General features: G+C 43.5%; 1 protein-coding gene across 6 annotated transcripts in view; it reads left to right on the plus strand.

Annotated features, from left to right (window-relative positions):
* Nucleotides 1-25,490, plus strand: part of usp54a (ubiquitin specific peptidase 54a) — a 72,764-nt gene that overhangs the window by 40,707 nt on the left and 6,567 nt on the right. For 3 of the 6 annotated variants that reach the window (XM_059566521.1, XM_059566519.1, XM_059566520.1), the window contains exons 6-21: nucleotides 137-219; nucleotides 1,913-2,018; nucleotides 4,876-5,022; nucleotides 5,617-5,766; nucleotides 7,480-7,648; nucleotides 8,347-8,526; nucleotides 8,881-9,063; nucleotides 9,345-9,882; nucleotides 9,973-10,109; nucleotides 11,614-11,775; nucleotides 11,956-12,075; nucleotides 14,266-14,425; nucleotides 14,732-15,630; nucleotides 23,584-23,711; nucleotides 23,861-23,998; nucleotides 24,590-24,806. In XM_059566521.1, coding sequence (XP_059422504.1) covers nucleotides 137-219; nucleotides 1,913-2,018; nucleotides 4,876-5,022; nucleotides 5,617-5,766; nucleotides 7,480-7,648; nucleotides 8,347-8,526; nucleotides 8,881-9,063; nucleotides 9,345-9,882; nucleotides 9,973-10,109; nucleotides 11,614-11,775; nucleotides 11,956-12,075; nucleotides 14,266-14,425; nucleotides 14,732-15,630; nucleotides 23,584-23,711; nucleotides 23,861-23,998; nucleotides 24,590-24,806 — 3,517 coding nt within the window. Of the gene's footprint in view, nucleotides 1-136; nucleotides 220-1,912; nucleotides 2,019-4,875; nucleotides 5,023-5,616; nucleotides 5,767-7,479; nucleotides 7,649-8,346; nucleotides 8,527-8,880; nucleotides 9,064-9,344; nucleotides 9,883-9,972; nucleotides 10,110-11,613; nucleotides 11,776-11,955; nucleotides 12,076-14,265; nucleotides 14,426-14,731; nucleotides 15,631-23,583; nucleotides 23,712-23,860; nucleotides 23,999-24,589; nucleotides 24,807-25,490 lie in introns of those variants that run through there. The other 3 variants (XM_059566522.1, XM_059566523.1, XM_059566524.1) reach the window with 3 other exon arrangements.

The raw sequence follows: 25,490 nt of genomic DNA on the forward strand, positions 1-25,490 counted from the left end.
TTAATTAATTTGTGTTGTGTCGGAAAGTGTGGGAACCCTAATTCACCAAGTTTTTTATATAAAATAATGTTTACCACTCTGTCCGTTTGTATAGAAAAGATTATTGAACAGGTATTGTTTGTTTGTTCTCATTTAGTGTGTGTGCAGCAAATGTGGAGCCTCCTCAGACCCCCTGCCCTTTATTCAGATGGTCCACTACATCTCCACCACCTCTCTGTGGTGAGTAAAATCATCCCTGCAGCACAAAAATGAGTGATGCTAAAGAATGAGGTCATTTTGAAAGCTGGGACCGAAAAGGGCCACACTGTGTTACGGCACAGAAAACATGATGTCCTATACTCTTCTCCAGCTGAGCAAATGAGCTCTCTGCCACATCAAACACAGTGAAATCAATCAGAACAGAGAGAGATTCCCTCAATGGCCAAGAGCACATGGCAACAGCCAGCTTAAATATTACTCTAGCTCTCCTGGACAGCAGTGCCACTGCTTTTAATCATGGGTGATGAGCGGCCAGATACAAAGCCGAGCCTCACGTTAGAGCAGCTCCCCTTGAACTCTGCAGTCAAATGTTGTCACCATCCAACTTTTAGAGCTGTGCATTTGTGGATGCAGTCTGGATTACTGCATTCAGCCTGCCAGTGGAGCAGATACTTAGCGTTGTGAACAAACATTTGTAAGCACAACAGTGATGAAAGGACTTCATGAATATTCCAGCATGCAGCTCTGTGATTAAGGAGGCTTTTTATGAAATTAGCTGACCTTGCAGTGCAGAAGAGCTTTCTTCTGCTCAAGGACGTTGACTGCCTGTCTCTTTGAACCCAAGTACTGTGCGGGAAGCTGCCTCCTTGTCATTTCTGACTTATAACAAAAAACAGAGCAATGCCTAAAAGCTGATATGTGACAAGGTGTACAGTAAACAAGCTAAAAAAATCCAGAAATGTTTTTATAAATTGTCGACCCCCCAAAAATCAAGCTTTTAGGACACAGATAGTTGTAGATGTCAGGGTATTTCAAGTTAGGCTGAATCATTTCTCAAACAAAAGGAAGGTTAGGAAAACCTCTGACATAGACCAATAAAATGTAGTTTCTTAATATAGCTCCTCCTCCTCAGATTCACATAGGGTGGTGAAATAATCCTTTGACGTGGTTAAAAATCATGAATGGTCTTGTCGCCGATTACGTTTTCCTCCAGTGGGGCGCAGTTCTTAGACTAATATGACATGTTGCGCTCTACTGTTGTGTCCTAAACGCTCGTTTTATGGGTTGACAGCTTATAAAAACGTAGTTCTGGTTTTTTTTTAGCTTGTTTACTGTATACCTTTGTCACATAGCAGCTTTTAGGCATAACTCTGTTTTTGTTATAAGTCAGAAATGACAAGGAGGCAGCTTCCTGCAATAGAAAGTCAATGGAGAGCGTTGGATTGTCCAACCCCCCACCCCGCCGGTGGGCATTGTTTTCAAATTATGACACGTGTCGCTCTGTGTCTATACACACTCTCACTGGGAGGAGCCTGTCCAGGTAACATTATGACATTGGCAAGGCTGTCTCCCTGAAACCTGCCTGAGCTGCGATGTTGCTCTAGGCATGCAGTGTTGCAGTGTCTTTGAGATGCAGTGACCTCTGCTGCAGCAGTCAGATCAAACCGGTCTGGACTGTGCCCTGCCTGAAAACCCTTCTGAATACAAAAAACACTGTACACAAACACACCTTAAACACTTCATAAAATTGTTTAGGTTAGTGTTACAAATTTCATTTTTAATTTTTAAATTCATATAATAATTATAGGCTGTTGACGTGTTTGTTAAATCAAAGCCAATAAATACAAACACTTCACCCGTAATTACAGATATGAGAGCTGCAGTGTATTGCTTGTGCTATCTTAATGTGTGACATGTGTTGGTTATGCTACAGTAACCAGGCAGTGCGGATGCTGGAGTGCCGGGAGAAGCCCACCCCAGACATGTTCGGAGAGCTGCTGAGGAACGCCAGCACTGTGGGAGACCTGCGCAACTGCCCGGTTAGCATTACCACACTCTGACTCACACTCCGCTCTATCAAATCAAGTGCTAATTAAGCATAATGAAGCCTGGGACTGTGTGTGTGTGTGTGTCTGTGTGTCTGTGTGTGTGTGTCTGTGTGTCTGTGTCTGTGTCTGTGTCTGTGTGTGGCGCTTGTCTGAGTTTGAATAGGATTGTGGCCATTAAGTAATCGCTGGGTCAAAACAGGACACACTCAGTGGAATTTTAATTTGTCTCGTGGCCCTGAGGAGGACCAACTTCTTACGCAAAACACGCACAATTGTGTTCATGTCAGATCAGGATTTCCTTGGATTAGGGATCACGGCTTATCACATTGCAAAAAAGAATTTTCTTAAACGGTATTTATGTCTTGTTTTCCAGCAAAAATATCTAAACATCCTAAAAACAAGATATATTTACTTAAGAGGCAAAATGACATAAGTCAGTAGGATGGATATATATATATATATATATATATATATATATATATATATATATATATATATATATATATATATATATATATATATATATATATATATATATAATTTTTTTTTTTTTTTTACAAAACCAATACTTCCTTCAGAAGTGTGAGATATATAATATTACATAAGATTTCTAATTCAAATAAATACTGTTATTTTTTACTTTGTCAATTTAATCAAATAATCCTGAAAAAAGTATAATGGTTTCGAAAGAAATATTAAACAATGGATATTAAACAATCTGTTTTCAGCATTGAAAGAGTCATATGACCCTGAAAACTGGTGTAATGGCTGCTGAAAATTCAGCTTTGACATCACAGGAATAAATTTCATATTATTTAAAATGTATGAAAATACAAACCAATTTCTAAATTGTATTCATTTTTTCACCTTGCTGTTTTTACCATATTTCATATTTTGAGTATAAGAAACTTCTTGTATTCAAAAGGAAAACAAGTTTTTTTTATTATTATTTTTTTAAGCCTATTGGCAAGTATGTAATTTTTTTAAACTCAAGCATAAACCAAGCTTCAATTTTGACTTCTCTGATTTTCATATACAACATATAATATATATAATACATATAATAATGAATTACTACATAAGTAGATGATATTTTGCTTTTATGTTTGTCTGTTTAATAGTATTCATGGAAGTAAACATGTTTTGGGTTGACACTATGGCAAGAATTCCCTTTGAAATGGACACATTTGAAAGCTGAAGAACAATCTGTGTAGATCTAAAAACAGACATATTATCTTGACCCTCAGACATGCTTCATGCAACCTAAACACACGCAAAATATGGGTGTTCATCTGTGATTTCTGATCTATATTAGGGTGAATGTGTAAATTTGGGCAGGGGGAATGGGAATTAATGGTAATGGCTAATGTAAGTGTGTGTGTGTGCTTTCAAGCTCCAGTATGTATGAGTATACAGTAAAGACAAAATTATTCTATTTTCTGTGGAGTCAAGAAATCTGTAAATATAATTAAAAGATGAATATGGGACAAAACTACAGAATGTCACATTTTGTTTTTGGGTAATTCAACACAAAGATGTTTTACCAGCTAAGAAGATCAGCACTTTTAGTTTCATCTCCCTATCTGATGTGAGCATAAGTACTGGAACAGTTGCCTCACAGGTCTTTCTAAGTGTTCAGCTGTGTCCTGTTGCATTAATTCCTCAGATATTAAAAGCAGGGAATGTGTCTTATCAGTTATATCCATTGCTTATGCATTCTAAGTCTTGCTTTCAATGATGACACACACAAACCAGGAGGAAGATGAGGAAGACGACTCTGAAAGAAAAGCAAGCAATTTGGATGCTAAAAGAAAAGAGGAAGTCAATTAGAACTACAGGAAAAACAAAGGTCATGGAGAAATCAAGAGTTTATAAACTACCGGCGACATCAGCAACCAACGACAACCTGATCGGCTGAGAAAAACAACAGTAGTTGATGACAGACAAATCATAAAAGCTGTGAAAATTAACCCTACAATACATGTCTGTAAAATCACTAACATCCTCCAGAAAGCTGGGGTGATGCTCTGTCAATCTACAGTCCCCAGGAGAATTTGAGACAGAATTACAGAAGCTACACAGCAAGATGCAAACCTCTGATCAGCACCAAAAATAGAAATGCAAGATTGTTCACAAATGTGAGCCAGTAGAGTTTTGGAACAGATGAGACATGAGTTGATGGACAGATGAAACAAAGATTAACCTTTTATCTGAGTGATTGGAAATCAAAAGTGTGGAGATAAAAGGGAACTGCGATCGATCCTAAGCATACAACCTCATCTGTAAAGCTTGGTGGAGGTGGTGTCATGGCATAGGCATGCATGGCTGTCTCTAGAACAGAACCTCTTAATTTTAATGATGACTTAATGTAAAGAAAGAAACTCCCCAAAACAAGCAACAGTTGGAATTGGCTGCATTAAAGCCAGGGAAAAGCATTTCAAAGCAGAAGACCAAGAGTCTGCAGATGTCTATGGGTTGCAGACTCACTGCTCTGAGTGCATGCAAAGGATCTGCAACTAAATTAGATTTTAATCTTTTACATCTGCCTTAAATTCAACTGTTCCAATACTTATGCTCAAATCAAATAGTGGAATGAACATTAAAAGTGCTGTCCTTTTTATTTGGTAAAACATGTAAGACCTAATAATAAAATGTGGCATTCTGTAGTTTTGTCACATATTCATCTTTTAATCATATTTGCAAATGTCTTGACTCCACAGCAGAGAAAGCACTGTTCCAATACTTATGGAGGGCACTGTTCATATATATATATATATATATGTGTGTGTGTGTGTGTGTGTGTGTGTGTGTGTGTGTTTAAATTCCTCTCCCTTTTTCTCCTCTACAGGGCAACTGTGGAGAGAAGCTCCGTATACGACGTGTCCTGATGAACTCCCCAGAGATCATCACCATTGGCCTGGTGTGGGACTCGGACCACTCTGACCTAGCAGAAGACGTCATTCATAGCCTGGGCACCGTCCTGCGGCTCGGAGATGTAAGACATGCATTCTGCCAGTTGTTAAAATATCCCACAAACTACAAAAAATTCCGCTGATATAAATCAGCTGATAGATGAACAAATCCACAGCTGAAAACAAAAGCTTTTGACGTTATAGATGGTGATAAATGCAGTCGCTCCAAACAGCAGTGCTACAACTCTGAGATCACTGTGATGCACATGGGAATTACAGGCAGAACTTGTCAAACTTGTTGCGTAAATTACAATGACTCATAAAAACAACTCTCTGCCCCTGATTCCGGGCTTACATAGGACACAGGGCGGGCACAAGGTGTCCTAAGTGGGTTTGCATTTCACTAAGTACTGGGTTCATGTGTCAATGTGAAATTTAAACCATTTCAAAAGGCCTAAACAAATGGTTATTTTAAACTGAAATACATCTAGAGATCAAGAGTGGTGATTTGATAATCTCCATCACAGATGTTTTTAATGCCTTTGAAAGATCTCATGGTCACTTAAAATAGGTAATCTTTGTAATGGTTTGGTTGGGGATCTACTTTTATGTGTGTATGTGAATGTGTTTGTATTTATGAGTAATAAGTGACCTGTCGTCCTTCGTTTCACCCATAGCTGTTCTACCGAGTGACAGAGGACAAGGCCAAACAGGCGGAGCTCTACCTTGTAGGCGTGGTCTGTTACTATGGCAAACACTACTCTACTTTCTTCTTCCAAACCAAAATCCGCAAGTGGATTTACTTCGATGACGCTCATGTGAAAGAGGTAATCATCTGGGCTTTGTGTAACCATTGAATGTGAAAAATGCAGCCCTTAGCTTGCCGGTTTGCCAGGGTTGTTCTTAGGGCTTTATTTATACATGCCCTGATCTAATGTTCCTTGCTTGCTCTGTCCACAGGGAGTTTGTGTAGAATCATTAAGTGGGATAGACCAATGTGTTGGCTCGTTATTTAGCAGTGCCCCACAGGCTCCCAGCATGTGGTGGTTGGGTGGGTGGGTAGGTGGGTGAATGTATGTGTGTGTGCTGTTTTACGTAATTCGACAGCTTGTTGACTCACCACTTAGGAGTCAGTGTTTGTGTGTCTGTGTGTGCAGGTATATGTGAACATGCCAGTAACTCAATGTATGTCAATAGTCATTAGTGCACATTCTGTATATGGTCATAACATAAAGACAGGAATGGCACAATGTTCATAGCAAGTGAACGTCATTAGGTTATTATGCACAAATCTGACACATGCCAACAATATACAGTAACGTTCAAATTTTTTAATACTTTTATTCAACATGGATGCATTAAATTGATCAGAATCTACAGTAAAGACTCCATAACAAGAAGAAATTACATTTTAAAATATACTAAAATAGAAATCAGATTTCAGATAGAAAAATAATTTCAACAATGTTCAAAAAATCTTACTGACCCCAAATGTTTGCATTTTCCATGTTATGACTGGGAACTAATAAATGCTGAATTTTTTTTAAAGTATAAAAATATTGTACTAAATACTACAACTCTGTACTGTTTTACCTAAATAAGAAATAATACAATGTTTTATAATGTATGGTATGACAAATGGATATTAATTTTGATAATTAAAAAAAAATTAACTTTCAGTAAGAATTAGAAGGCTGCAAGGATAATCTGAATGCTCAATTAAATGCTCATTATCAGCTGATACCGATCTCTAATATTCTTTGATGACTGATGTGGTACCAATATATTGGTACATCCCTACTTATTAGAGTGATATATTTACTGAATAGTTCCTGCATATATAAAAGCTACTTGGAAAAAGAAATAATGTGTGTGATGTCACTCAGTGATGTGTCATTCCCGTAGTTCTTAACTTGCAGAATTTTATCTTTTTTAATAGCAGTGCAGGGCTGTGGATCCTAGACAGTTGCAAACGAAGCAGCTTTTTCTGTGGGTTCTGGCAAGCCAATGCTGACCTGCACGTGAGCTGCGCAGAGCTCCTACAAAAGCTGTCTGAAAACAAGGATATCCCATTATTGTTTACAACCCCAGCTGGACAGTGGCAGGGTGTGGCCTACAGACAGAAACCGCCATGATAGTCCACCGCAAACAACGACACACACTGAAGCTCACTGTCCCGCTCACACTTTCAAATTTTCATGCATGCTTGTCTTTTACTGCGGCTCGCTCGGCATCCTGTCTGTTTATGGAGGGAGCATACAGAAAGTCATCCATTTGGGAAGTTTGAGTCTTGGGGGTAAGATTGGTATGAAAATCACGGAAACATGTCAGACTTGAGTTTCATTCTCATCTTTGTTATTCAGGGTATATCCAGAACATTTCAACTGGTCTTTGCTTTGTTTTTGTTTTTTAAGCTAGGTGAGAGTAATATTTGGTTGAGCTTTTTAGGGATTAATTTAGGAAAAACTGTCAAATGTATTATTTAAACTGCTTTAAATCTATACTCTCAACCTCTTGCCTTTTTATTTTCTCTCTCACAGATTGGGCCCAAGTGGAAGGATGTGGTGTCCCGTTGTATAAAGGGGCATTACCAGCCGCTGTTGCTGCTCTATGCTGACCCCAGGGGGACGCCAGTGTCAGCTCAGGATTTGGCTTCTCGTCTAGACCTTCATCACTACACTAAAGCATACTATGACAGTGAGGATTCAGGTACTCGCAAACCAGCATAAATCCAATTTATTTTATTGCTATTTCTTTTGTGCACCTTCAGGAGGAAATTTTACTTAGTAAAGCAGATGTTTCAATTCATAACAAAATGAGTAATATTTCACTACTGATTATAATAATTATATCTATGCATTGCTTAATAGACAAATCTTGTCTATTAAAATGCGGAGACTGTCATGTAAAAATAAAAATGGTTAAATTTACGGTAAAGAATCAGCAGCTGTAATAACCATATATTTCATTAGAAGATATAGATATGATGTCAATATAATGAGCTACTTGAACTACCAAAGTCTGCTTTTATATATATATATATATATACCGAAAATATAGATGGTATTAGAGTCCATCATAAGTGGCCTGTCCATAAAACATAGCCAATACTCATGAATAAATGGTGCACAGGTTAATACACAAAGACAAAACAACAACTTCGCCTAAGAGTTAAATGTTGTGCTACATCATAGTTATATCAGAGCTATATTTAGGGACCAGAACATAATAGAAACTTGGAATGGGCTTCTCTGACCGGAGTAAACATCCTCCCAGAATACATAGCAGTGCCCTGTCACCTCTCAAAACTCTTTTTTGCCAGTCACAGTTTTTGACTGAAAACTCCAGAATCTAATTTTTAAAGCAATATGGGTTCCAAGCATCAGATCTTCTGTTTGTTTTGTCAGGCCGTGAGCCGTCAATTTCCAGTGACACACGGACAGACTCCTCCACAGACAGCTACAGCTATAAGCATTCACACTCCCACCACGAGTCTATGGCTTCCCACTTCTCCTCTGACTCCCAGGGAACCGTCATCTGTAACCCGGACAACGACTCGGCCTCCCACAGCAGCCTGGAAACCACAGGTACGTCAGTTTGTACACTCACACTAGAATCAAAGACAGTTTAGACAATATTAGGTATATTAGCACTGAGTTGATCCATACAGAAGTAAACTTAATGTGATCTGTTTTATGTCCTGCTTAGGGTTCCACAATTAATGGTCGATCTGATTTAGTTTTATTTATCAAATAGCAAATATTGTGATATAATTAAAGAAATCTGTGCTTGAGTATTTTGGAGTAAAGCATTAAAGTAAGGCACTGTGTTCATTTTCAAGTGTTTTCAGTGTCTCTGAATGCCTCGGTTCAACGTTAATGTTGCACCACTACTGCTCTAAAACTCAAATAGTGTCTTTGGTTGTTACTCACTTGTTAAAGGCCCTAACAGCGATCAAGTGCAGAGCCACACTCTCAGAAAAGATGGGGTCTTAGATAGAAAGGGAGGAGTTTTGGACCGAAAACGGAGTGCCAGCAGACCACGAAAATTTGAGGCCCGGGGTGATTCAAGGATTCGTTGCTCTAAGACAGATGAGGTGTTGTCTGCCGGCTACCACAGCGAAGGTATGTAGTTAAACAATACAATGCTGTCACCAAACCAAAATGCAAACATTGCTGTGCTATTTTAATGGAAACCTGGTTAATAAACCGCAACTGTGGTCAGTTGATTGATGTTCTGACAGATCATTAGTGGATCAAGTAGCATGTTGGACAATAAATGCGAGCTGCATTAGTCATCACTGTTGCTTGTACTGGCTGTGTACAGTAATATTAGGTGATGTAAAAATAACATTCCTCCTTCCTCTTTTTTTCTCCAAGTGATTATCTCTCCCACTCTTTTACAGGCGAGACTTTAAAAGAGCAGCAGGTTCCTCGTTCCCTACCTAAACCTAGCTCCAGTCTACTTCGAGACTTTAAGGAGACTATGAGCAACATTATCCATAACCGGCCGCTTTCCGCATCATCCTCTGGCTCTGTTGGCCCACCTGACTTCACCGCTAAAGTCAGAGACTGGGAAGCTGACAGCACCAGCAGTGAGTCCAAATCCAGCTCCTCTGGAGGGCGATACCGTCCGCCCTGGAAGCCACGCCGTGAGGCCCTCAACATCGACAGCATCTTTAGCAGGGAGTGCCGCAAGCAGGCCGGGTACAGTCAGCTAGGCGCTCTCTTGTCTGAAGACACTGGGCCTCAGGGGGACTTGGCGACATCATTGGAACAGACCACCTTTCGAGACCTACCGGGACACCTGAGACGAGGATCAGAGCAGCCCCCGCGGCTTATCCAGAGGATGGAGAGCGGCTATGAGAGCAGTGAGAGGAACAGTAACAGCCCAGTCAGCCTCGACATGCCTGTTAGCGAGGGCACCAGTAATGGAACACACAGGTATAATGGAAAAAGCTTGTTTGAACTGATAAGGATCTTTGTTAGCACATCATTCATGTCTATCTCTCTCTCCTCCTCTGTGTTTTCCAGCTTACAAGAGGCAGGATTGAAAAAGCCTCCACCTGATGTCAGCCCATCATGGAAGACTGTAACCAAATCCAAGAGCAGCAGTGCCCTACTGCAGGATGTCAAAGCATCAGTCAAGGGCAGCAGTCACATGAGTTTAGGTGTGTAAAGTATGAACGTGTGTGTTTATAGTCGTCATACAGTCAACATGTGGGTGATTTCACCTGTTCTTTACCTTAAGGCATTAAGCATGTTTAAACTAGATGTCACATGCCCTTTTTGCTGTTTCAGTTTATGAACTTAATATAAAAAACAAGCAGTACTGAGCAGAATCAGCTGTAAAATACATCCTGTTCCTTTCTGTGAAATGTTATCTCTGTATTTCTGTTATGTAAACTGAGGAACATGAGTCTGCTATGGAGAGCTATCAACTGCTATATCTGTTTGTGCTTCTCCATGTGACCAGAATAGATGTGTTTGGTCACCGCCTACTGTTCGTTATATAGAATTTTGTGCATATTAAAATTGTGTGCCTCTTAGGCTGATATCACACTGCAAGGCTTAATGCACAAATGTAATATTTTGACATACATCTGTTTTTTACTTTTTTTTTTTTCTTTCTATTTGTATTCACTTAGGACTGTGTTTCCCACATTAATAGTGGGAATTAGTTTATGTAACAGATTTATGAAGTGACAGCAGTGATCAATCACACAAATAATTGCCTATTGATAATTTTCATATTAAGGGGTACTTTTGGCCTGATTGCATATAGTTTAGACAACAGCTGTCTCAACCATGTAACAATGATGAAAGATTCAGAATTAAGAAGAAAGAGAATCCGATACAAAGGTTTTTATGTAAGCAGTCGAAGATTAGTATTAATTACATTTACATTTACATTTAATCATTTAGCAGACGCTTTTATCTAAAGCGACTTACAAATGAGAACAATAGAAGCAGTCAGGTCAACAAGAGAACAACAACAGTATACAAGTGCCATGACAAGTCTCAGTTAGTCTAGTACCGAACACATAGCCAGGGTGTTTTTTTTTGTGTTTTTTTTATATGAAAGACAAGAAAAGGAAGTTATTTGCTGTATAATTATATAAGTATAAGTTATATGCTGTATTGTATTTAATAATATTTTTATATTTTAATTTTAATAATTTTGTCATTGTCATTTTTATTAATTTTGTATATATATTATTTCTATTGTGCTTTAATTTTTGTTTCAGTGCTTTATCTTAGACGTATTAGTTGGCAAAATGTCAAAAAAAAAATTCAAGTTAAACTTTTTCATTGAATATTTTTAATTCAGCTTTGGAAAAAAAGACCAAAATTATTGCTGATAGATTTATTTGTAGGTAACAATAACAATCAATAACGGTGACAAAAAAATGTCATCTGCCTTACATGTAGTAATCAACTTTTTTTGGAAAGTCGATTGCCAAAAAGTTGATCTCTCTCTCTCTCTCTCTCTCTCTCTCTCTCGCTCTCTCTCTCTCTCTTCAGTCTTTTGCTTCTTTGCCTCAAATATCTGATATGTGTTCAAGGTGTCTGTAAAAAAAAAAAATAAAAAAAAAATTGGTTGAATGTGTACATGCAGCAATAGATTTTCCAAGATTGTTTCCTTAATATTTTCATGTTTGTGTTTGTGTGTAGCAGGTGAGGGCCGCAGTGAACTGGATGAGCTACAGGAGGAAGTAGCTCGCCGGGCCAAGGAGCAAGAGTTACAGAGGCGAAAGGAAAAGGAGAAAGAGGCGGCTATAGGCTTCAACCCCAGACCCAGCAAGTTCATGGATCTGGATGAGCTCCAGAATCAAGGTGAGGCGCCAGCATGCTGTGCAAGGACAAAGGGAGTGGCTTTGTCTCCGGGTGCATTTCTGGGTTTCTGCTGTGGCTTATCCTTTGGAGCTTTGGACTGCAGGTGTACATGTGTGTGAAATGCAGGTGTGCTGGTTTCCATGCTGAAAAGCGCTGTGCTATGATGTTTGTTACCTGCAGGGAAAGGGGAAGGCTTTGAGAGATGTGTGTTGGAAGCAGAGTCTCTGTTAGACCAGTCTCTGAGGTTGGAACAGGCAGGAGAGGTGGCTGCTGCTCTGTCTGTGGTTAATGAAGCAATGTGTAAGTAATCCTGCCCTTAGCCTGCTCCTGCTATCACTACTGCCACATGTTTGTGTGTCTGTACATCTCTGTGTTTGAGTGTGTTTGTCTCTGTTCCATATAAAGACTCTCTCTAATACAACCAGATACACTTTTACTGTCTGCCTTCAGACAATAGTACTAGTGTCATGGTTTAAGTCTGCATATACATGGGCCGACATGGCTCCTTATTCTGAATATTTTTTATTTTGGAAAAAAATAAAGTGTGACATGGACCTAGTGCTATGGTAGCCTTAAAGGAACACTCCACTATTTTTGAAAATATGCTAATTTTTCAACTCCCGTAGAGTTAGTAGTTTTTGAATCCATTCAGCCGATCTCTGGGTCTGGCGGTAGCATTTTAGCTGTAGCTTAGCATAGATCATTGAATTTGATTAGACCATCAGCATCTTGCTCAAAAATGACCAAAGAGTTTCAGTATTTTTCCTATTTAAAACTTGATTCTTCTGTGGTTACATCATGTACTAAGACCGACGGAAAATTAAAAGTTACGATTTTCTAGGCTGATATGGCTAGAAACTATACTCTCATTCCAGCGTAATAATCATAATGTTTATATGCTTACCCCCAGGGCATCCAAGATGTAGGTGACTGTTTCTTCAGTAGAACACAAAGATTTTTAATTCAAACCATTGCAGTCTGTCAGTCTTATAATGTAAGTGGATGGGAATCACGGCTAAAACATACAATAAAACAAAACAAAAAAAACATACATAAACAAAGCCAAATTAAACCCTGCGGCTCGTTACGATACATTGAAGTGTAAAGACAAAAAAACTATCGGTCTGTGCAAAAAAAAAAACGTATTTCTATTTATAACTCTCCTGAGCACGTTCTCAAGCAGGCACGTGAGGCGTCTTCTTGCTTTACGGCATATTGCAGACTTAAGTGCATTACCACCACCTATCTCTCAAGTGGAACATTGACACTCTTAATTGAGATTGTAAATAGTGTCAATGTTCTACTTCAGATAGGTGGCACTAATGCACTTATAAGTCTGTGATACGCCGTAAAGCAAGAAGAAGAAGATGCCTCACAAGCGCAACAGGAGAGTTCTAAAAGTTCGGACATTGTGTGAATCAGAGATAATAAACAATATAAATACTGTTCAGTTTCTTGCACAGACCAATCGTTTTGTGTCTTTACACATCAGTGCATCATCACAAGCCTCAGGGTTTAATTTGGTTTTGTTTGTGTATTTTATTTTTATTTTTTTTTATTGTATGTTTTAGCCTGATTCCCATCCACTTGTATTATAAGACTGACAGACGTCAACGGTTTGAGTTAAAAATCTTTGTGTTCTACTGAAGAAACAAAGTCACCTACATCTTGGATGCCCTGGGGGTAAGCAGATAAACAACAAATTTTCATTTTTGGGTGAACTATCCCTTTATTTTATTTTTTTAAATTGTACTTTCAAACATTCTTACGAATTTAAGAAACGTAACTATCGTGAATCATGAGTCCAGCTATCCAGCTTCATCTATCAGTGTTTATGACTGTCAATAAAATGCTCTCTATCTTTCTGTCTGCGGTTGATGTAGAAGCTGTTTGCTTACCAATGTCATTTTACATCTGTCTGTCTTTTGTATGTCATACCCTGAGCTTTGTCACTTAATGGGGTTACCACATGCACGTTTGCACACATACTGTATACACACACACACACACTCACACCTTCCATGATCTGGCCCCTGTGTGTTACCTACACCTCACTCCCCCCCGCCTCACAGTTTCCAGAGCCTCTGTAGGGTTGAGTAGATTGCAGCTCATGTGATGAGGGAAGAATTCTCATTCTGTATTATTTATAGTTAATTATGTTGAGATGTGGTGTTAGGCTTGTGTAATTTGCTTTTTTTAAGTTCAGTGGCTGAACTACAATTCATTTTGATTTAAGTCAACTTCATTATAATTTAATCATTTTGTGCTTGAGAGAATTTAACATTTGTGTAAAGGGTTTTACTAGGTTCCCCATCTACCCGATTTGTGTGACCCTCCCCTCAACCCCCATAATTCAGGACCCTTCAAAACCCTTTTAATTTCAGTTCTTTGTCATGTGTGTTTGCATGTCCCCCATGACTTGGCTCTTTATTTTCTGCATCCGATTCATTTTTCTTTTGCCTTTTTTTTTTTTTTTTTTTTGCGTTGTAGCTAAACTCAGGCATACCTTGCATGAGAGCAGCGCTAACGCTCAGGGCAGGGTGCAAAAGTGCATGAGGAGAGCACGAGGTCTGCAGCAGCGCATGCAGCAGCAGCAGGAACTGCAGCAGAAGCAACAGGAGGAAGAGAAGGAACAGAAACAGCCCCTCAGGTACCTGCGGCTGGCTGCAGTCGTATTTATGTGTTTGTGTGCACTCCAGGAGCCCTGCACACAGAGGAAAAATGCATTGTGGCTTAAAAATAATGATTAATACTTTTTTTAACTTGAAGAATTGAAAGTCAGGTTAGTGTAAGAGATGTTATTGCAACAAGCTGCTCAGGTAATGTCACGTTGTTACAGAGGCTGAAACAAATCTGTATACTGCATGACATCGAACTGATTCAAGATACTGACTCAGGTAGGTGCACATTATTTATTATCAGAAACTCATTGTTATTTTTCATGTTCTGCATTTAGTGAGCAGTCTGTCCCGGTCCAAATACTTCTGACAAAAGTTAAAGAAGAGGATGAGAAGGCAGTTTCAGAAGATGCATTAAGACCACCATCACCTCTCCATATGAAACCTCAGTCTACAAATAAACCGATTTCTGAACCCCCCGGCCCTCCTTTCTCCTCCTACAATACCGAAACACTTTTCCAGCAGCAAGCCAATGCAGAGGACAACTCCAGTCCTCTTACTGTGACAGAGAATTCGCCAAACTCACAAACGTGGGGCCCCAGAGACCCTGTTACCACCACAAACTCTTTTGTAAAAACTGCTAGTATGCGCAGTTCTGCCACTGTGCCTGTGATCGCAGTAAACGGCTGCGAGCCTCCCCTCAAGTCATCGGCTCCTCTCAATATGCCCTGTAGTCCATCTCATTTCAGTGCCTGTCAAACACCTTCCGTTTCTGATCACTCCAACTCTGAGGATGGACTGCAAAACCTGCCTCGTCCTCTGTCTCTCCACGGCCTAACCCACACATCCCACAGCCATGCTTCTGATGCCTGTCAAAAATCACTCCCGGCACCCTTGCGTAATTGGCCTTGTCACAGTCTTGAACATCCTGATGGCAGTCCTACTTTGATGGAGTCCTCCCCATACTCACCAGCAGACCTCCGCTCCCCTTTGTCCCCCTGTCCTCCATCCCTGTCTTCACCAGCACAGGATCAGCGTCCAGCCGGCCCTATGCCCGTGGAGCGGTGGGCCCAGAATGTCAATCGATACTACAACTCCCAGAATAGTGCACCCTCGGGATGTGGCTCACCCTGTGAGGAGCTGTCAGAGCTGGACTCACTTTATCAGGCCAGCTTGAAGGCTCCCAGCATGCCCCGAGCCCCACAGGGACCCAGCCCTCAGATAGCCAACAGACCAGGTAATTTTGAAAAAGATTTCACTGAGATCCCATGTAACTAAATGTAATGTAAAACATGTAAAAAAAAAAATAAAACAGTACATTTCAATTATTTAAAATTGTATTAAAAAAAATAGTTTTACCATAAAAAATCTTTATAAAAATGCACATGAGAGTTCTAAAGTAAGCGCTCCAACTCATGTTCTTAACTAAGAAAACCTAAGTCAGAAAAAAGTCATTGAATTTAAAAGGGACTCAACTCTCTTTTTATTTGTGATAAACTGTCTAAATTACATTCACACTGGTGTTTTAGGAAGCCAAACTAATTAGAATATATGAATAATAACAACAATGACAGTAATAGTTCCGTATATTGTAAAACGTACTCGGTTACTAAACGTAACCTCGGTTCTCTCTAGAAGAGCGAACGAGTACTGCGTCTTAGCTAAGACGCTACGGGAAAAGTCTCTTTTCACGAAATACTGAAGCAAAAAATTATCCTTAATTTTGTATTTTTGTAAAGCGCATTTGCAGCAGTACACAGCCATAGGCGAGACGGCTCGCTCGCTCATTGGCTTGTTCTGCGGCAACTGCACAGCCTATCGAGCGCAGGCTGATGCAACATCAGACCAATAAGGGCGCTTCGCGCCCTTCTTGCCACTTCCCGCCGAAACGGGTGTGGCCCAACCTATAAAAGGAGCTCGAAAAGGCTGACTCACCTGATTTATTTCATCGCCGAAGCGAACCAGAGTGAATCGTACGCACGGCAGAGAACGCAGTACTCGTTCGCTCTTCTAGAGAGAACCGAGGTTACGTTTAGTAACCGCGCATGCGTTAGGGAGGCCGCGCAGGGATCACACACCGATAAACCTGAAGCAACGCCCAGGATTTACAGTGCACAGTCACCTGAGGGACTCACAGAGAGTCCGGGACAGAAAAGGGGGAAAGCCCTCCGTCCCATATCTAGCAGCATCCGTAGATGCGGCAATATGACATCACACAGCCGCGGCAAGGCCTGACCAATGTGGCAATGCGGGTCTTACGCAATACTGCCCATATAACAGTCGGCAGCGCATAGCGCTCATGAATTCAGAATTCCCCTCAGGGCCCTGATTCTTCTATACCGACAGCAGCCTTGCTTGCAAGGCGGGAACCTCCAGGTTATAGAACCTGATAAATGTAGACGGCGAGGCCCAACCCGCCGCCATACATATATCCTGCAAGGAGATCCCAGTAGACCACGCCCACGACGAGGCGACGCCTCTTGTGGAGTGTGCTCTGACGCCCAACGGGCACTGAAGGCCCCTGGAAGCGTAAGCTAACGCTATGGCGTCAACTATCCATCTGGATAGAGTCTGTCTCGAAACAGCCATTCCTTTGGAACGTCCACCGAACGAGACAAATAGCTGCTCCGTCTGCCGAAAGGCAGCAGAGCGAGACACATAAGCTCTTAAAACCCTGACAGGGCAAAGAAGACTCGAGTCTCCATCCTCCCCTGACACCGGCAGGGCGGACAGGGCAATAACCTGAGCCCGAAACGGTGTGTTGAGGGATTTCGGCACATAACCGTGCCTAGGTTTGAGTATGACCCTTGAGTCATTGGGCCCAAACTCCAAGCACGACTGGCTCACCGAGAGCGCGTGCAAATCACCCACACGCTTCACAGAAGCGAGAGCCAACAAGAATACTGTCTTGAACGACAGATGCTGAAGGCTAACCGATTGGATAGGCTCAAAAGGGGGACCCTTCAAGGCCTCCAAAACCGCCGCGAGGTCCCACATAGGGACTGACGGAGGTCTAGGAGGATTCAGCCTCCTAGCTCCTCTGAGGAACCGGATGACTAAATCGTTCCTTCCTATTGACTGACCGGACGCCGTTTCAGAAAACGCCGCGATGGCCGCCACATAAACTTTGAGCGTGGATGGGGCTCTGCCCTTATCCAACAGCTCCTGTAGGAAGGAGAGGACCTCCGTCACCTCACAACTAAGGGGTGAATAACCTCGACCTGTGCACCAGCTGGAGAACACCGACCACTTCGAGGCATACAGACGTCGTGTCGACGGAGCTCTAGCTCCGCGGGTAACCGTTGAGTGCCCATACATGGAGGGACCACAACTCCGGTTGAGGGTGCCAAATCGAGCCCCTGGCCTGCGAGAGGAGATCTCTCCTCAACGGTACCGGCCATGGGGCGACATCTGCTAATTGCATCAAATCTGGGAACCATGGTTGGTTCTTCCAAAGAGGTGCCACAAGCAGTATTGAACATCTCGTTTCTCTCACCCGTTCTATCACCTGCGGAAGGAGGGAGACGGGAGGGAACGCATAAAGCGGGCAGCACGGCCATTTCCGTGACAGCGCGCTTTCGTTCTTGGAAAAGAATGCGGGGCAGTGAGCGTTTTCGTGGGACGCAAAGAGGTCCACCTCCGCCATGCCAAATCTCTCCCACAACAGCCGAACTGTTTGCGGGTGTAGAGACCATTCGCCCGTAGGGACATTGCCTCTGGACAGCCTGTCTGGACCCAGATTCTGCAGTCCAGGCACATGCACTGCTCTCAGCGAGCGCACGTTGCGTTGAGCCCAAATCAGGAGGCGTTCCGTCAGCCTGTACAGGTTTCGGGACCCGAGACCGCCCTGGCGATTTATGTAGGACACCACGGACATGTTGTCCGAACGGACTACGACGTGGTGATCCTTGATATGGGGACAAAAGCGCGTCAGCGCGTTCTCCACTGCCAGCATTTCCAGGCAGTTGATATGATGAAGCTTTTCCCGTTCTGACCATAGGCCAAAGGACAGTCTGCCTTCGAGCAGCGCTCCCCATCCCGAAGTGGAGGCATCTGTCGACACCATTTTCACACTCGGGGAAGTCCCCAGGCTTACACCTGATCGGTACCAGCCGTTCGCTGTCCAAGGTGCTAGAGCCGCAACACAGCTCTGATCGACCTTGAAATGCAGCCGGCCAGACGCCCACGCTCTGCGCGGCACCCGAGCCTTCAGCCAGAACTGCAGGGGGCGCATGCGGAGCAGGCCCAGCCGCAGAACCGGAGATGCTGAGGCCATGAGACCCAGCATCTTTTGACAGTGTTTGAGCGACACAGTTGCGCCGCAGCTGAAAGAACTCGCTGCGCGCTGAATGCCCATCGTGCGCTGTGGTGACAGTCGCGCCGTCATGGAACACGAGTTCAGAACTATACCCAGAAACGGGATCGTCTGACTGGGGTTCAGCGAACTCTTCGCCCAATTGACACTGAGGCCGAGCTTCTCGAGGTGATCGAGTAAAACGGCCCTGTGGTCCACGAGCTCCGCTCGTGATTGGGCCAGAACCAGCCAGTCGTCCAAATAATTCAGCACTCGTATGCCTCTGAGTCTGAGAGGAGCAAGCGCTGCATCCATGCACCTCGTAAACGTACGAGGAGCTACGGACAAGCTGAATGGCAGGACTGCAAACTGGTATGCCTGGCCCTCGAAGGCGAATCTCAAAAACCGCCTGTGGTTTGACGCTATCTGTATTTGAAAATACGCGTCCTTCAGATCTATTGACATGAACCAGTCCCCTCCGCGAATTTGCGCGAGGAGCTTCCTGGTCGTGAGCATTTTGAAACTGCGTTTCATCAATGCCTTGTTCAGCTGTCTTAGATCCAGTATGGGCCTGAGACCCCCGTCTCTCTTGGGCACCAGAAAGTATCTGCTGTACAGCCCCCCCTCGCTTTGAGCTTGAGACACAGGCTCTACAGCCCCTTTGCTCAACAGTTTTGATATTTCGGCCCGAAGTATGTGCGCTACTTCTGTTTTGACCGTAGTTTCGACGCGCGCTGAGAAGCGCGGTGGGCGTCGAGAAAACTGTAGCGAGTAGCCTCTCTTTATAATGCCTAGCACCCAATCCGAAACCCCTGGAAGCGCTGACCATGCATCTGCATGAATGGCTAAGGGCTGGATGTGACACGCGCTCTGTTGACTGGGCAACGGCTGCGCTCGAGTGTGCTGCGCATCTGAGGCGGGGAGCGCGCTGATCACAGCGGGCAGATCGCTCATCCTCGACCCCGTTCCGGCGCTTAACCGACTGGAGGGAGGCTGAGCGGGTCCCGTGGGACTCAATATATCTGCGAGTAACCGTGGGCTGCATGTGTGCACTTTTACCACTTCCAACTCGCCGTCTGCCTGTGCAGAATGTACGTGCACGGGCCTCTTTTTTACAGAAGCCCCGCGCCGTAAGTGACATAGTGTATGTGGGCACTGGGAAGTGGGCACGTTTACTATGCGGCGCGCTCGACCGATCTGTGTCGATCTTATGTGCGCTAGCCCTGTGTGTAGGGCTGTGCTTACATGCGGGGATGGGCACTGGGTAGTGGGCATCGTCACTGCATTTAAAGCACCATCGGCCGTGGCCGGACGAGCGTGCACGGGTTTCGTTTTTACAGAAACCACGTGACGCGTGTGACATAGTAATTGTGGGCACGTTTACTATGTAGTGTGCGCGACCGACTTGAGTCGACATTATGAGCGCAGGCCCTGTGTGTAGGGCTGTGCTTACATGTGGAGATGGGCACTGAGGAGTGGGCATCGTCACAACATTTATAGCACCATCGGCCGTGGCCGGAACACCAGAAAAAACACTGTTTTTGTGAAACATCTGGGTAGCCGTGATAACGGCTTTTGTGTGCAGGCAAGCAGGCACTCGTGCAGGCTTGCGCATTGCAGAAGACACTGAGGCAGTCGCAACTCTTGGAACTGCAACAGCGGCGCGCTTGGGTGAGAGCTCGGCCGCAGCGGAACTCGAACACCGGCGCTTTCCCAGCAGTGCTAGGATGCTTTCGGGGCTTCTGGCTTCACCGCAATCCTCTGCCGCGGCTCCCGCGGCGCGGGGCGACGGCTCGAAGAGCGAGAACGGGGTCCCGAGCTGCGTTGCTGACGCTGTCGTGATGGCGCAGCAGGAGGCGGTGGGCGTGACTGAGAGCTCTGTGGGGCCGGTCTAGAGCGGCTAGCTGCAGAACTGGAGCGCTTCGGCAAGAAGTGCTTGAACGCCTGCGAAGCTTTCTGGTCCTCGGCGAATCTCTCCACAAACTCGTTGACGGAAGATCCAAAGAGGCCGGCAGGAGTTAGCGGAGCGTCAAGAAACGCAGCGCGCTCAGACTCCTTGATGTCAGAAAGCGTCAGCCACAAATGCCTCTCAGCCACCGTAGCGAAAGCCATAACCCGTCCCATGGCCTGTGCAGCGGACTTAGTAGCGCGGAGGGAGAGATCCGAAGCACTCCTCAGATCCGCGAGACAGATCGCTTCAGGTCCCATCTCATCCAGCTTGCGGAGAAGATCGCCCTGGAAAATCTGTAGCGTCGCCATGGTGTGTAACGCAGACGCAGCCTGCCCAGCAGCAGAGAATATCCGTGCGAGCAGCGATGACGTCATGCGGCAGGCTTTGGATGGCAACGCCGCCTTAGTCCGCCGTCCAGCAGAGGGCGGGCAAAGGTGCGCTGCTATAGCCTGTTCCACCGGCGGAAGTGACAGGTAGCCTCTGTTCTTAGCACCGTCCAGTGTGGAGAATGCTGACGAAACAGATGAGCGGATTCTCGCCGAGAATGGAGCGTCCCAAGCCTTCGCCACTTCTTCGTGAAGCTCAGGAAGAAAAGGGGCGTGTTTTAAGCTTGAGGAAGAGCGCTCATCCGGAAGATAGCTACCATCCAGCTGGGAACGTGAAGGGGGCGCTGGTGCAGACCACTCGAGGCCGAGGCTCGCCGCGGCCAACGAGAGTACACGCATCAGCTCCTTATCGATATCCCCCCGTCTGCTGGGCCTCTGAGCAGCGGGCGCGAGATCCACGGAGCTCGCCCAACCCTCATTGCCCGAAGCAAGCAGAGAGCACGTGTCTTCTTCCTCCGACGCGGGCCTGAGATCCACTTCCTCCGATGACGCGTCGGCAAGCAGCGGACGCTGAGCATCGGGAAGCGATGCAGGGGAGACCGGCGAAGCGGAGGGAACCGGCGAGCTCGGCCAAGCTGGAGGCGGTTCTGGTAGGCGCTGCGAGCGGCGCTTCTTACGGCGCTGCGGCGCAGCGGATGATGCAGGCTTCGAGAAGGATGCCAGGCGAGTCCTCAGAGTCACCATAGGCATCAACTCGCAATGAGGACATCCGCCATCAGCGAGCGCGAGCGCTGCATGGTCTTCACCCAGACAGGAGACGCAGATGACATGACGATCTCCTTCGCTGAGCGGGGTTCTGCACAAGCCGCACGAAGGCATCTTTAAAAAGACGCAGCTCTTTTGTGAATGTGCGTCGCAGGGCGAACACACACACAGAATATCACAGAACAAGGATTATAAAGGATATGGGCGCCGGATAGCGCAGCAGGAACGGCAGTGGAAGGCGGCGGTGCCAGCGGCTTCAGGATGGCTCGTCCTGCTGATATGCTCTTCCAGACGGCGCTTGCTTCCTCGTGATCCAGCGATGCGTGAGCTTCGCTGAAGAGATGAAAAATCAGGTGAGTCAGCCTTTTCGAGCTCCTTTTATAGGTTGGGCCACACCCGTTTCGGCGGGAAGTGGCAAGAAGGGCGCGAAGCGCCCTTATTGGTCTGATGTTGCATCAGCCTGCGCTCGATAGGCTGTGCAGTTGCCGCAGAACAAGCCAATGAGCGAGCGAGCCGTCTCGCCTATGGCTGTGTACTGCTGCAAATGCGCTTTACAAAAATACAAAATTAAGGATAATTTTTTGCTTCAGTATTTCGTGAAAAGAGACTTTTCCCGTAGCGTCTTAGCTAAGACGCAGTACGAGAGAGCTCTCGTAAGAGAACAGTTGCTTTGTTAAATAAATGGAAAATTAATGTTTCATGGTATATTATTTTTGCTTTACAGTAGGGATTTTTTTTTTCTAATTTCTACACTTGAAAGAGATATTTTGAGTTTGGACTGCATTTAAACCGCTAGCTGTCAGCAATTCTTACTGCACTTTTATTTTGACGGAAACAGCAGTAGAGCTTTTATTTTGAAGGAAAACTCCGGCTTCAGTGAACACAGGCTTACAAAAATGCATCTCACTACAAATCTAGAGAAATGCTGTAATCATCTGCTGCAAAATAAAGCATAACTGTTGGCCTATTTTTTTAAGTGTACTTTTTTAAAAATGACACACTATGCCCAGAGGACCTATCGTTTCATGTCATCATATGACCACGATAATATCGAGACCCAGGGCCGGCCCGCGGCATAGGCGGTATAGGCAAATGCTAAGGGCGCCACTCATCCATAGGGGCGCCAGAATGAGTGAACGAGTGAATTTTTTTTTTTTTTTTTTTTTACATATTTTTTTTATAATAGGCTACTATTTAAAAACCATTAATTCTAAATGATACCAAATAAAGCAAAAAAAAAAAAAAAGTCCGGCTCTTCAATCTTCAATCTTCCCCTTCGATTTTTAATGTTTTTGAAAGAAGTTTCTTCTGCTCATCAAGCCTGCATTTATTTGATCAAAAATACAGAAAAAAGTGTAATATTGTGATATATTATTACAATTTAAAATAATTTGTTTTCAATTTATTATACTTTAAATTATCATTTATTTCTGTGATGCAAAGCTGAATTTTCAGCATCATTACTCCATTCTTCAGTGTCACATGTGACATCCGGTCTATCACATGATCCTTTAGAAATCATTTTAATATGATGATTTATTATGAGTGTTGGAAACAGTTCTGCTGTAGTGTGTGTGTGTGTGTGTGTGTGTGTGTGTGTGTGTATATATATATATATATATATATATATATATGCTAAATCATGAACACAATGACAGGGTGAAATGGGCTGTGATGCATGGGGCGCCAGGTAAAATCTTGCCTAGGGCAGCAAATTGGTCAGGGCCGGCCCTGTCGAGACCGTTTTGCTATCACGATATCAAGATAATGATACTATCGTTATACCTAACTTTTTTATTTGTTTATGAATTGTCCTTTCTGGAACCAGGTTGTATAACTTCTGTGGTGTTCTAGGTCCCGCTGCTTCTCGTAAGCACAACGCTGGATACTCTGCCACACTTGGTCGTTCTAAAACCCCCACAGCAGAGATCGAGAGGAGTGCCTACAGGACGCCAGCATACACCACTAAATCACTTCAGAGGGTGCGTTGGCATACCTGCATTATTTCAGTAGTAGTTATAGTATTATGTATAAGATGTGTGTATAATTATCATCACACAAAGTGAAGATCTTTCTTAGTATTTGATAAGGATTTGAAATGCTAATGTATTGTCATTATGTGTGTGTGCAGCCTGTGTCTGCTGTGGCCTATGATGCACCACTGGGTGAGGATGAATCATACAGTGCCGAGAACCTGCGACGAATTGCACGGAGTCTGAGTGGGACCATCATTGGAGGACGGACTGATGTACCCCCATCTCGCAGCTTTGTGGGTGTCTCACTAAAGTCACTTGGTCAAACACTCAAACCTCATATTATGCACTCAGAATACATTAGCACCATTTAATTTGCGGCAAAAACAGCTTTCAAGTACTTTTCTCAGTGTGTATGAAATCATGGTTTTAGGCAGTGTGGTCTTAAATGTTTGTGAACTCACTTTGAAAGAGGAATACTGCCACCTGGAGTGGCTGTAGAGAAGACAATGAAACTTAAGTACTGGTATCACTTCAGCTGGAAAACTACTTTTTCAGTTATAATAAGATTTATTTATTTATTTATTTTTAAATCAGCCAGTCATCTCACAGATCTATTGGAATCCTTCATGGACACCAGTATTTGGCAGACTCCAGTTTGAAAACCACTGAAGTACAGCTTAAGTTGTTTTCGATGTTTTAATTTTTATATTTAATTTCAATTATATATCCATTGTCCATCTTTTTTTTTTATTACCAATAGTTTTTTGTGTTTGTGTGTGTCCTTTTTTTGTCCTTGTCATGGTGCTGCTGGGAACTCATGTTATTTTAATGTCTCCTCCTTTTTTTCATCCTTTCATTCCTTTTTTTTTTTTTTTTTCATAAAGGACCCTCATGTCTCCAGGATGTCCAAGCATGTGAATGTGCAACTCCCCACGCGTCGCTCCAGCACCTCCCTGCATGTTTTAAACCCTCCTTCCCACAATCCTCCTATGTTCCCTCATGAACCACAGCCCCAATACCTTCACCCAAGCCACTGCCACCACCCTGCCCCTCCATCACACCTGCACCAGGAGACACTGAGGCCCTCTCATGGACAAAAAGGTAACCATCTCACCCCACCCCAATTTCCAGCCTTCATGCTGTGCACACAGATGTTTTGCAATAGGCTGCTGTCTTTTGTTGTTGTCTGTGTTCTTGCAATTTAACACTTTTGTTGTTAAACTAGTCAAGGACCTAAAACTCTATTTAGGTTGAGCTTGATTATTTATCTGGCAAGATGTATTAAGTTTGTCTATTTAACAATTTTCCGACCTTTCATAAGGGATGCAAAAAAAAATCGAATCACTTTTTTTCTCGCAAAAAATCAATATAAAAATTTCATTTCAAATGTGGTTGTTTTTTTTCTTTTCTTTGTCGTTGTTTGTAGAAATGAACAGTTCAGCCCCAAAAAATAATAATTTATATATATATATATATATATATATTAGGGCTGAAACGATTCCTCGAGTAACTCGATTACAAAAAATGATCGAGGCAAATTCCTCTGCCTCGAAGCCTCTTTTAATTTATTTTAAATCTCACGTCAGGTTCTTTCGCAATGAGGGCACGGGCAAACGTAAAGAGAACGTTGTCGCGTGTGTCCATTGCAAGATAGAGCTGGCATACCACAACTAGGTGCCTATGATTTCCACGATGCAGAAAACGCTGAGGGAATCGCGGAATCCAGTCATAAAAACGGAATTTACAGTTTAACGCGGAATGGCAAGGAATTTGCCAAATTTTGAA

The sequence above is a fragment of the Carassius carassius genome, chromosome 14 (genome assembly GCF_963082965.1).
Source record: "Carassius carassius chromosome 14, fCarCar2.1, whole genome shotgun sequence".
In the NCBI taxonomy this organism is placed as follows: Eukaryota; Metazoa; Chordata; class Actinopteri; order Cypriniformes; family Cyprinidae; genus Carassius; species Carassius carassius.